This window comes from Neolamprologus multifasciatus, chromosome 6 (assembly GCF_963576455.1).
Source record: "Neolamprologus multifasciatus chromosome 6, fNeoMul1.2, whole genome shotgun sequence".
In the NCBI taxonomy this organism is placed as follows: domain Eukaryota; kingdom Metazoa; phylum Chordata; class Actinopteri; order Cichliformes; family Cichlidae; genus Neolamprologus; species Neolamprologus multifasciatus.
This window is the reverse complement of record NC_140444.1, coordinates 15031931-15044245: the sequence shown is the minus strand read 5'-3', so window position 1 is coordinate 15044245 and position 12315 is coordinate 15031931. Positions and strand designations below refer to the sequence as shown.

General features: G+C 38.6%; 1 protein-coding gene across 2 annotated transcripts in view; it reads left to right on the top strand.

Annotated features, from left to right (window-relative positions):
• Positions 1 to 12315, top strand: part of evi5l (ecotropic viral integration site 5 like) — a 40501-nt gene that overhangs the window by 5814 nt on the left and 22372 nt on the right. For both annotated transcript variants that reach the window (XM_085163098.1, XM_085163097.1), the window contains exons 2-3: positions 7785 to 8175; positions 11188 to 11377. In XM_085163098.1, the coding sequence (XP_085019224.1) occupies positions 7934 to 8175; positions 11188 to 11377 (432 nt within the window). In that variant the 5' untranslated portion in view covers positions 7785 to 7933. The remainder of the gene's footprint in view (positions 1 to 7784; positions 8176 to 11187; positions 11378 to 12315) is intronic.

The window sequence follows — 12315 nt, the reverse complement described above, 5'->3', positions numbered from 1 at the left end:
CTGTGATCCTGTGAATCTTTGCGGGCTGGAGTTCAGCTTCACTCCTGTAGTCTGAAACAGCTAGAAGCTTCATTTATTGTTGATTTCACACCTTTTCAGATCTTCTTTAGGCTAATGGACAGCTTTCTCCTGCTTCCCAACATTAGTGTCAGAGAGGATTATTTTATTGTGAAAGCCTTTGAAAGAAGTCATTAGTTGAGCAATCGTTGCCTGATTGTCACTGTTTAGTACATAGCTTTTTGTGTTTACCTGTATGGAGAAGAAATAGAGTTAACCATTCAGTTATTCTCGGCCTTACCATCTTGTAGTTCACTTTTGACATTATGGATGTTTTACTTTTTTTTTTCCCCAAAATATTGATTAATCTGACTTGTTCAAATCTGATCATTCAGAGGCACAAAAGAGTCAGCTGTGACTTGAAGTCAACAGTGAGTTGTGTGGATGGCCATTTCTAGACAATTTCCTGTCACAATAGCACTCAGGGGAACCAAATTGTCTAGAAAGGGTACTAATTACATTTAGAGCAGGAAACCATCAGTCATAGGAAGTGAGCAGGGTCAGTAGACTTTGTGAAGTCTCAAAACAATATTCATTGGCTTTGTCAGTTAATTTTCCCCAAATGTGTCTCCTCCTCATTTATACCTAATACCATAGCATGTTCAAACTTGACAAATCTGGAAAACCTCTGCTGCACAATATGCACATAAACACTCATTGATATATACTATGCAGTCGATACATGAGAGCTGTTTGGAGCGCAGATTGTCATTACAATACTACTAATGACGATGGATTATGTCTGCATGAGTGTCAGGTAGCTGGTGAATATAGACTCAGATTCACTGTTGAATATCTCTAGCAGATGGAAGACAGGGTTAGAAAGTATATTGGGCTGTTTTGAGCACCTTTTTTGGCTTCACAGATTCAGTGGTAATTAACAACTAGACAAAGCTTTGCCTGGAAGCAGGAGGGAAGCTGGATTTTATGACCTTGACGTCATTTGATTAAAAATCAGTGTACACAGAAGTTAAAAATAGTGTCTGAGCTGTGACTTCAGTTATATTCATGAGTTAAATGATCACCCAGAGACAGAGTTTAAAGTAACAGCATGTCTTACTTTTCAGACATTGCACAGAAGTATGCTCCATAGAATGTTAAAATAAAAATAAAAAACAAGAACATCCCCTTCTTACAATGGGATGTTTTGAGCAGTGTGGAGACCAGCAGCAGTCACAAGGATAACGGGTACACTAGTTGAATAGCGTGCTAGAGAAGAGTCCACGTGTCAGAAGCTAAGCATGAGATCATGTTGGGACAGCGAGGAGGTTAGCAGCTACAGATTAACAAGGGTCATGCTTGTTGTCACAGCAGGAAGACTGTGACAACTTGCTAATTTTTGTGTTTGTTTGTTTTTATTTTGTTTTTGTAAATCTTGATTTTTTTATTTGTTTTTTTAGCTTTGTGTTTTTGTGTTTTTCTTACACCTCCAAGTGTATGTATAATGTAATTCCTCTAAGGAAACTGCGGATCCATCTGTTTATTACTTGATCTCCCGAAGAGATCAAAAGAGAGCATTTTGTTTTTGTCACCCTCCCTATTATAACTGCCTCAGGGTGGATCAGTGTCAAAGTCGAGCCCAGATGGGAACTGTGAAGACCTTTTTTTTTTTCCTTTTTTTTTTTTTTTTTTTAGCACTAATGTTTTGTTAATCGTAAACATCGTAAAGTAAGGTTCCCATGCAATAAATGCATATAACATTATAAATGCAAATTCATGTTAAATCACGGGGGGTGGTGTGTGTTTGTGTGCAGAGGACAGTCAGAGGGGGAGATAATGGCCCTGTCTGTTTGTGTGGACAGTGAGAGCTCGGAGAGGATGCATTCAAGCATAGACTATGCACAATGCCATAATTGTGCACAGTGGCGCGGTGGTGGAGAAACTAAACATGTGCATCACACAGTCGTTCACATATTTATCAACAAATCATTATTGAGGTAGAATTTTATAAACGTAGGTTACAAAGAGTGTGGAGAAATGCCACGGCACAACTAAAAAGTAACCTTTCATTTGGTGCACACGCATGCTCAGAAAAGCAAATATAAGTGAAATACCATCACCACCACTTATTACCCACCTCTCTCAGTTCTCTGCAGTTCCATGCCCACAATGACATTACTGCAGGCCTGCAGTCATATACAGAACAACAGCCTGAAAATATGGCTTGTTTTGCTTTGCCAGAGACCTTCACAATGTCACCGTGTCTTTGTGTGTGTGTGTGTGTGTGTGTGCATGTGCGAGAGAGAGAGACAGAATGGGGCAGGGGGACTTTTAAGTCCTGCATGACTCACACCTTTTACAGTGTGGGTTGACCACAATGACACGGCTAAATAGTGCTTTGTAGTACTGAAAACCACTCAAAACGTCTTCTCTGTTATTCCTAAAAGGCAGTCCCTTTAGAAGATGCTGTAATGGCATGTAGAATATTTTTAATGCAGTACATTAACCCAGTATTCAATTAATCTAAAGACCTCTTTATTAAGTCTTTATGTATTAGTCTAAGCTTGAGTTGTAGTGTTTGGTCAGCAATAATTTAAGACCAGCAGGTCTGGCCGAAGGAAAATCTGGCGTGGATATTTGTCCGTATCGCTGTAATAATAGCAGCAGGCACTGAGTTTGCTGTCCATAAAGAGTCGGCATTGAGACATATATAATTTAAATGTTCTATGATATACTTTTGTGTCTTTGGTGCAAAACATCAAAGCTTGGCCAGGATAGTGAACATGAGCCTTCTGTATTCACCTGCTGCTTGTTGGGAAGCGAGAGCCAGAGGCTAAAATGCTGCAGGTATCTTGTAGAGTTATACATTATGTCAATAACCGAGCTCACTTCAGTCTTGCTGCTGGGGTTGAGGCTTGATTGACAAGGCAGTTTCATTAGGTGCTACACCAGTCTGTCAAATGAGTTTCAGAAGAAAAGGCAGATTGACATCATCTTTTGATTGTTGCAGCAAATCCTGTTAAATCAAAGTGATTGTCTTTCAGATTGGGTTTTTTTTTTTGTTTTTTTTTTGAAGAAGCCCTTTTACAAATGTGATTGGTTTCATAGGCTTGTTAATGGCTCTTTTGATTGGGCTGGTTAAGATGCATGAATGTGGGCCTTGTTTCTCCCCCATGCACTGTTCAGACAGTTATGCTCCTCTGCTTTACTCTCCCCTCCTGCAGGCTGTATTTCTGCTTTCCTTGCTGTGTATGTCAGCTTCATGTACTTCATGTTTTTCAGGCCAATGAATGTTTCTCTTTAATTTTAATGCCCTGTGACAGAGCTGAATTTCTTTATTGCACTGTTTTGGAGTTTTTCAATGTGAAGACAGTTTGATCTGAGTCAGTTAGTTATGATAGTTTTAATGAATTCACTACACCGCTGTTGTTGGTTGGGATTAAACTGACTATGAATAGACGGATTATACAGATTATTAGCTGACCAGCTGTGTGTGTGTGTGTGTGTGTGTGTGTGTGTGTGTGTGTGTGTGTGTGTGTCACACACATCTATAAAGCAAGCTTGGGAGATCTAGAGGAGTCAACTGTAACCATTTTTAGCCACTTTACAGAGCAGCACTACTGCTGTTGTTCTGCACAGACACACTGCGTCAGTCCCTTCATTTCTGCAGCCCAGTCCCACACCACAATATGTAATGTCTCTGTTAGTCCACAATGCAAAACAGTTTATTTTCAACTTAAAGACCTGCAAACTGTAAGATGCATACCTGTTGTTGTTGTTGTTGTTGTTGTTGTTTTAGCTTGTTGTAAGGACAAAACTCATCTGACATCCTATCAAAATGCAAAGTGCAGCAGAGTTAATGTTGTGAATGAGCGTCATCTTCTCCTAACCCAGACTAATTAGTTTTTTGGTGCTCTTTAAATGGAGGTTCATTTCCCCACTTGGTACGGTTCATTTGTGCAGATGCAAACAAAGTAATCAAATTTGGGTGCAGACCAAAACAATCGCAGTGAGAACATTTGGAGTCAGTGGTGTCAGTCCAGGTCCAAACAAACTCCAGACACTGAACCCAGTGGCACGCTGCGAGTTTATGCAAACACCTTCTCATAGCCAGTATGCATCGGAGATGTGATAGAGTAACAAGAACATGCAGAATGTAGTAACTAGCCCTAAAATGAACCAAGGGCTCACTAGTCCAAAATTGTCCAGAACACAGCACCTTTTCATGCATTTATTTTTGTTGCTTTTGCTGAGACACATTTGGCCTGTAAATGGACACACCTGGTTTGTAGTGACTCATTTTGTTTTGGAGTTTTCTCTGTGAAAAGAAACTTAACCACAGGAAAAAGCTACAAGTACTCATGTCCTGATTCTAAAAAATTTACAGAGAATTTGGGTTGTCAGATAGTCAAACAAAACGGCAACTAAAATGTAATCTTAAAGTCATGCAAAAATAAATATAATTCTACCACACACGTGCTCTACAAATGTGTAGCATTTGAGTGAAAGTGGGATCTTTACACACGTAGAATAGTTTGTATTTGTATATGTGTTGAGTGAGTATTTGCTTTGCTTGTTTTCTTTGGTATTGGTAAAGATTTTTACACTGGCCATCCATAGCCAGATATCTTCAGACATATTAGGATGAAAATGTGGGAAATCCAAGGTCAAAATGTGCTGTCTAAGAGAAGTGGGAATCATTGTTATTGTGATAAAAAGCATTTTGATTTATTGCTTCAAAATGGGACTGTAAAGCAGGCACACTGACCAACACTGCTATTACAAGCTGTCATAAATGTTACATTCACCTGGCCAGCTAAACTGTTTGTATTACAGTCATCTAGCTTAATTTCATAGTTGTCGACTATTGTACTGTTAAAGATATTTTGAGCTTAAAATGGCATTCAGCAGTCGCTTTTGTTACTTGTTTTGAGCAAGTAAACAAAAGTCCTTGTTTTACATAGCATCGAGTAGGTCTGCACATAACGTAGGTGATGAGATTGTGTTACTTTTTTAGCTTATTCCAAATTGGAAGCTTTGTTGAGCTAAGCGTGTTGAGTTTTAGTTTAGTTTAGTTTAGCTTAGGTTTTTTTCAGTTCAGTTGAATGAACGTTAGCTTTGCCATACTTGGCTAACATCCTCTGTATGTGAGATGAGATCTTATGTTTGCACTACTCCCCAAGTACTTTACTTTCATATAATATTCCTTACAAATCCCACATGTCACATCCATATGCTTCATGTTTAAAAAAAAAAAAAAATGTCCATGCATCTAATTCAAATGTGGATGATACTTTTCAGATTTTTTTATTTTTTACTTTCCCTGATCCCAGCTTCCATCTTGGGTTTACCAACTTCCTACTGTGTGACTGACGTTACCTCGCTAGAAAAAACATTAACCTCAACGGCACCATCTGGTGAAGTAAAAAAGTAATTGGTTTTATTATTCTACTGCTGACGAGTTACTTTTTATTTGAAACCATATGATATCGATATCTGGTGTCTTTGTTTCAACACAGCACCATGCGTTATATCATTCAATTGCTGTATCTATTTTTTTTTTTTTAAATTACCCAGGCTAACATTAGCTAGTAAAATATTACGTTTATGCCAAGCTTGTGCTTTGTAAGGTCCTTATCACTGAAAGTATCAAGCGCACAAATGCACATGTAGCTTCTTCTTCTTCTTCTTTTTAATCCTTTATAAAAGAAATTCAACTACAGCTCAAAAAGCATGATTGCATCAACAATCTGCTGAATGATAAAGCCTTTTTTTCCTCCTGGGAAATCACACCTCAGTTTATCTTATGAGGAATTCAATTAAAAACTGCCCTCAGCCTTCTGTTCCAAACCAGCGGTGTCAGCTGCTCATAAACTCTGTGAAATCTGAGATTATCTCTCTGAATTTACTCTGTAATTCATTCGATTTGTTTAATAGTTTGGTTTTAATAAATTCCTCAGCTGCTTGCAGTCATTTTGTGGCACTGTTTCTGAATGTAGATGAATGTGTGACAATGTCTTAGCCCTTCTGAAAGCTGTGCAGTGTGATCTTAACCGAATAACAGTGTAACAAGTAATTTGCAGTAACTTTTTATTGTGATTTTTTTTTTTCTTTTTATATGCTGACAGGTCGATTCTTCCCTCTAATGGAGGAAAAAACAAAAAAAACAAAAGTTGTGATTATGTCTGTGTAAACCACATTAGAGCACTGAAATCTGTGTCGACATATCAGCATCACTGGTTCCACTCAGCTAGGCATGGCAAAACCACCTCTCTGATCACAGAGTTCATAGAGTGATAAGAGTCTAAGAGCCACTGCCATAAACATGTAATATGTATATGTTAATAAATATAGAAAAAACAGTTATTATTTATATGGTCAAATAAAGATTTGATTGATTGATATTTTTACCTGCAGAAAACTATAAAATCTGCTTTGATAGTCTTGTCAGAAACATATTGGAGGATAAGATAAATATTGGAGCCATGCAGCACCAGACAATAAAGTCTCTAAATAACACTTGTTACAAAGTGGAAGCAGGATAAAGAGAAAATTAGCTTCATACTTATTGAGTTCTGACTCAGAAACTTGATTATTACTATAACTCATTGTTCTACATCAGACTGTCAGCTTCACCTTCTTTATCCTTCATAGAGCAGTGAAACAAAATTTACACCCCAGGGGCCAAATCAACCCAGTAATAGGTTGCCATCTGGCCCGCAAACAGTTTTCTGTTTTACTAAATGAAACTGACTGAAGAGGATCAAAGCTTTGTTTAATGTTGTGTTAACTCTTTTCAATGTAACCACAGTATTTTTACCTGTAGCTTTAGAATAGATAGAAATAGATTATTAGGTGAGGGTGACATAGCCTCCAAATTATATCACTATATTTCAAGGAAATTATGATAATAAGTAATGGGGGAAAACATTATTGGAAGCACTTTTTGGTGCTTCCAGTTTACGGACAGTGGTATTTATTAGTGTGAATAAAAATAAAGGACAGTTTCCATCCTTCTTTTCCAGTGAGTTAATGCCATGTTGACAGACTACCTGATTCAAAGGGAGAATCTGTTGCTACAAGGCACCAGCAGCAGTACAGTGCAATAGCAGTGACACATTAAATTAAGAACAAAATTAGCCTTCGTACTGTTTTCTTTGTAAACTTTAAATCAAATTTGCATAACTGCGAAATACTTTAACAGAAAAGTAACTTAATCATGTAACTCCTGAGGAGTCGGCGCAATAGTGTGAAAGTTGAAAAATATGTTGTATCTGGAGTGTTTGATCTTGAGTTAAGCTTGTTAAAAGCTGCTTAAAGCCCATACATAACCAGCTAGCATATAGCTAGCATGTCCGCCTTCATAGGCTAGATGTTTTTGATGGTGTGTTTTTTGCCTCATGTGATGAAACAAGTTTGTTGTTTCCACCTTTAGCAGGAACAGTTTTGTTGCATATTTTGTAAAGCGTTGAGCTTTCTTGGAGGTTGTTGTAGTAACTCCCTGCTCCTTTTTTACTAAATTGTCATCAGTCACACTCGGCTCTCCTTGTTAGTAATGCCTGGGTTATTTTTGTCATTGTGTGCACTAAGGAGCATAAACGCTTGATATCGTTTGATATCATGATATGATACTTTCATATCGCATCATTATACTGGTATTATCCGGCAATATAGTATGGCACCTGTGTATCAACTTATCAAGTTAATAACAATGACATGAACTAAACTATGTTTGTTTTTTATTTATTTAGCCTTTGCTCACATACATTTCTTTTGATTCTTGGCAGGTTTGAGGACCTCTGATCATATAGGCTTGCCTGGTGGCCAATCAGGCAACAGCCAGGCTCACTAAGGAGGGAGACATACAGTGAGACTGGGAGACGTTTTTTTGAGCACACCTGCACTGCTTTACCCACCTCACGCCAACCTCAGCATCATGTCTATCCCCAGCGGCAGCCCGGAAAGAGAGGGTTCTGGTGGGGCTCCCCCTCAGCTGGAGTGCCCTTCCTCCCCACCTGGCATGGATCCAGATCCCTCATCGAATGGCAGCCCTGTGCTCAGCCCAGACTCCTCTTCCCACGATGCAGTGCTGTCAGCACCTGCAGCCTCCCCAGCAGACTCCGAGAACTTGAGTCCTGATGAATTGGAGCTGCTAGCCAAACTGGAGGAGCAGAACAGGTAAGATCAGTAGTTTTCATTGTTGTGTTAAGCTTTTAAACTGAAAACACAGCAGTTTTTTAGCTTCAATGTGGCCCAGGGTTTGTTAACTATTTGACTTTTTTTTTCTTGTATAGGAAGCCAGTCAAATCAAAGTCTTTGTAACAAACTTTGTAGCACCATATCAGACTAAATTTAAAAAAAAAAAAACATCTGCGTGAGAGCTGCAAGTTTAATTGCAGTTTTCACACGGAAATGAAAACTGCATGTTTAAGAACCCTGTTTATGTTTGATGCACTGATTGTTGCATGTGCAAAGTGTTATAGCAACACAGCATTGTTATCAGAATGGGGTAGTCTCTTTTTGCAGAAAATCTTCCCCAAAAAATCTACTTCTGCCTTGATTTAACACGGAAATGCCTGAAGAGATTCGCCTGTTCACAGGGAGATGAAGCTGAAAAGACACTAAAGCGTATTGCATGCCAGCAGTTATGACTTCACATTTGGCACACACCACTGAGCACAAGGACAACAGCGAGGATGAACTGCTGTTAGAGTCACCAGGCAAATCTAATAAAAAACACTTAAAAAGATTGGCAACTTTGGCCCAAAATAAGCATTTTTTTTCTCTGCAGATTTACTCACTATTACATTGTCAATATCTGCCTCATCTCACCTGAAACTCAATGAGAGTAACATATTCTGAATACTTTAAATTACTTAATATATTATCATGCTTTTTACAACTACATGAATGTACTATTGCTGTGTGATTTATTACTATTACTGAAGGCTACTCGCCATACCAACACCAACTAGATTTTTAAATCTTAATATAAAATGAATAACAGTAGGGTGGACATTAGGTAAGGCTGCACTTTTTGCGGCGATCACAACTATTCAGCACGTATATAAAACAGGTCCCATAGTAAAGGGACCTCTGGCTAATACGTCGGGTTCTGTGTCGGGCTGGTAGCTGAAAACTAGCTTTACTTTGTTGTCTGGGTCAACTTTGCTAGCAAGAGGCAGAGAGAGGCGTTGAAAGGCTGCTCCAACGGAACTTATTGTTTCGGAGAAAAACACAAACACAGTGTACAGTCGAGTCTTAATAGCTTACTTACAACTGGGCTACACTGCCCATGAGGCTACATTCTTTAGGGCTATGCCTGTAACACTCTGCTTATTGCCTTCATATTAAATAATAAATTTAATAAATAATTTTTATTTTATTTTATTTTTTTAAACAAAGTAACCGTATTCGGAATACCACCTTTTAAAATGGTAACTGTAACGGAATACAGTTACTCATCTTTTGTATTTTATATACGTATTCCATTACTCCCCAACACTGCCTGTGTTAATATTACAACTAACTGCTCAAACAAAACAGACCCAAAATCAGCCTAAACAAACCAAAGACTGACCCAACAAACAAGAGACAAAGGAGAGATAAAAATACTGCCTCATCCGATCAAATGAGAGACACAAGAGGATCATACACTCTAACAAATGAATTCATTAGAAGGAAACAAACCCAAGAGTTATAGTTATAGTAACTGTAATGGTTACTTTATATTAACATAAATTAATTAGAACTAAAGTCAAGAGTCCAAGGAAATAGTCCTGGATTCCTGGGCATTCCAGGACGTCAGCAGCTAAACGGACTCCACGGCATACTAAGGTTAAACTGTGTACCACAAATAGAACCAAGGTATTTCATTAAATGCTAAACAATTACGAGAATGATGTGCGATATCAAAGATTGTGTTGTCAAGTTTGTGTTCGTGGAACTCAATTGTGATGAGAGGTACCCTGCAGCAACACCCTTCATGGTGTTACGGCTTCTTTCTAGGATTGTTAAAGTTCACATATGGAACAGAAGGGAAACACTCTGCCTAAATGCTCGCATGCAACTATATATTCACGTCAGGAAACAGACAAAAAGGTACATCTAGATAGAAATTCGCATTGAAATAACCATTTTTGACATCCAAGTGTAATGGAGTCAGGCATGATGGAAAATAGGATTTATAGCAAATATAAGACTTTTGTGGTTTTCTGATTAATACAGCTGAATTGTGTAGCCTCTGTTAATAGTCACGATAGCAGGAGGGTCACATGAACCACCATGGGGTTCACTCAAGACCAACTTAGTTAATTTTCTTTAGAGAATAAAATTTTATAATCAAAAATGATTAAAATAAGATATTTTGCAATTTCTATGTTGTGTGTTACTTCAGGAAGCTCTGTGTTTCAGGATCTATTTTTCCCGGGATAAATTTGAACATTTATTTTCTTGGCTTCAGAGAAAATAATTGTTGTTGTTTTTTATTCAAGGTTGAGGTTTAATCTGTGTTAGGTAATGTTTAATCCCACACAACCAGGAGCACTAGCCTTTGCATTGGAATTTGTATTTATAAATGTGTTACCTTAAATAATCCACCACTGCAGAAGGAGTGTTTTCATTAGGCTGTATTTACTGCCATCAAGCTGAAATCCCAAGAAATCATTTCGAGAAGAAGAACAGTAGCACATTTTCAGCTTCACAGCCAGTCCCAGCAGAATGGTGAGAGTGCTGGACGGAGGTGTAAAGTGACTTAAAAGAAACAGACATTTGAGGTCAAAGTGGACTGAACCTTGGAGTAAAGAGCTGCCCTTCTTAATCACATCACCTCTGCTGTACACCAGGGCAGCAAAATGCAGACTCCACAAGGACTTAAAGGAAATCACTTGCCCCAGCCTATATTTGAGTTCGAGTTCTTCCAAATTCAAACTTATAGTTCAGGAGCATTTTAGCTTTAGCTTAGCATATAACCATTAAACCCCCTTCCCACTTAAATAAATGAATAAATAAACCAAGGGGAACATGCCTTGCAGCTGCTGGTGCCTCTCTAAATTTAGCATTTTTTGCAATGTCACATTCTGACTCTCGCTTATCTTAGCTTAACTCTCCAGTGTGTAACATAAATAAGCTCTCCTGTGTGATCAGTCATAAATTCAGCTTCCTGTTCTCATAATCTGTGTCTTCACGCAGGTTGCTGGAGGCTGATTCCAAGTCCATGCGGTCAATGAGTGGCTCGCGACGCAACAGTGGCTCCTCGCTGGTCTCCAGCTCCTCGGCCTCCTCAAACCTGTCGCACCTGGAGGAAGACACGTGGATCTTATGGGGCCGCATCGTCAACGAATGGGAGGAGTGGAGACGCAAGAAGGACAAACTCCTGAAGGTGAGGGGAGAGTCTGGCACTTGAAGTGGAGAATGAAGTATTTGGAAAGCACATGTGTTTTTGTTTTTTTCCCTGAGAATGAGTCACTGAGTGCGATTCGAAATAAGAACACCAGTAAGGAAATTATGAGCCTCCTCATTTTATTTTTATAGTTGGCGGGTCACATGTCACAAGTCGATTTTCCAATTTGTTTCCTAATGTCGGACTCATATTCTGTTTTTGCTTTTTTTTTTCTTTTTTTTTTAAGTGGCTGGTTGGTCATTTATAGCTTTGCTCACAGACTATGACTGGGTTATTTCTATTCGTGAAGTCACAGTGGGTGTCCTTTTTCTAGCTGTCTGCAAGTGTGCTTAAAAATGTCTCGCAGTGTTACCCTCAAATTCAGCACAAACAAAAACACTATTGGTATGAAGCTGTCTTTTTTTGTTTGTTTGTTTTTAATACAGTAAAATACCAATAATCCCCTCTATCTGCCCTCTGCCTCCCATCCCTCTCTTTGTCTCTCTGTGTCCTCCATCACAAAAAGACTAAACCCCCAGGGAAGACAAGACGGACGAGAGAGGACACAATAAAAATGAGTCAGGGGAACCTGGGAGCTCACACAAACCAAGCAGGCTATAAATGCTGAAAATAGAAAATAGCAATCCATCATAATTTACAACTGAGTGTGATTGTCCTTGTAAATATAAATCTGTTAGCGTTTCATAATTGAGTTTGCGTTGATGTTTTTTCTTCTGAGGTGCTTTAATATCTGTAAAATGACATCTTTCAGTATATAAAGCGGCTGGGTATTAATAATAATAATAATGGATTGCATTTATATAGCGCTTTTCGGGGCCCTCAAAGCGCTTTACAATTCCACTATTCATTCACTCTCACATTCAAACACTGGTGGAGGCAAGCTACAGTTGTAGCCACAGCTGCCCTGGGGCAGGCTG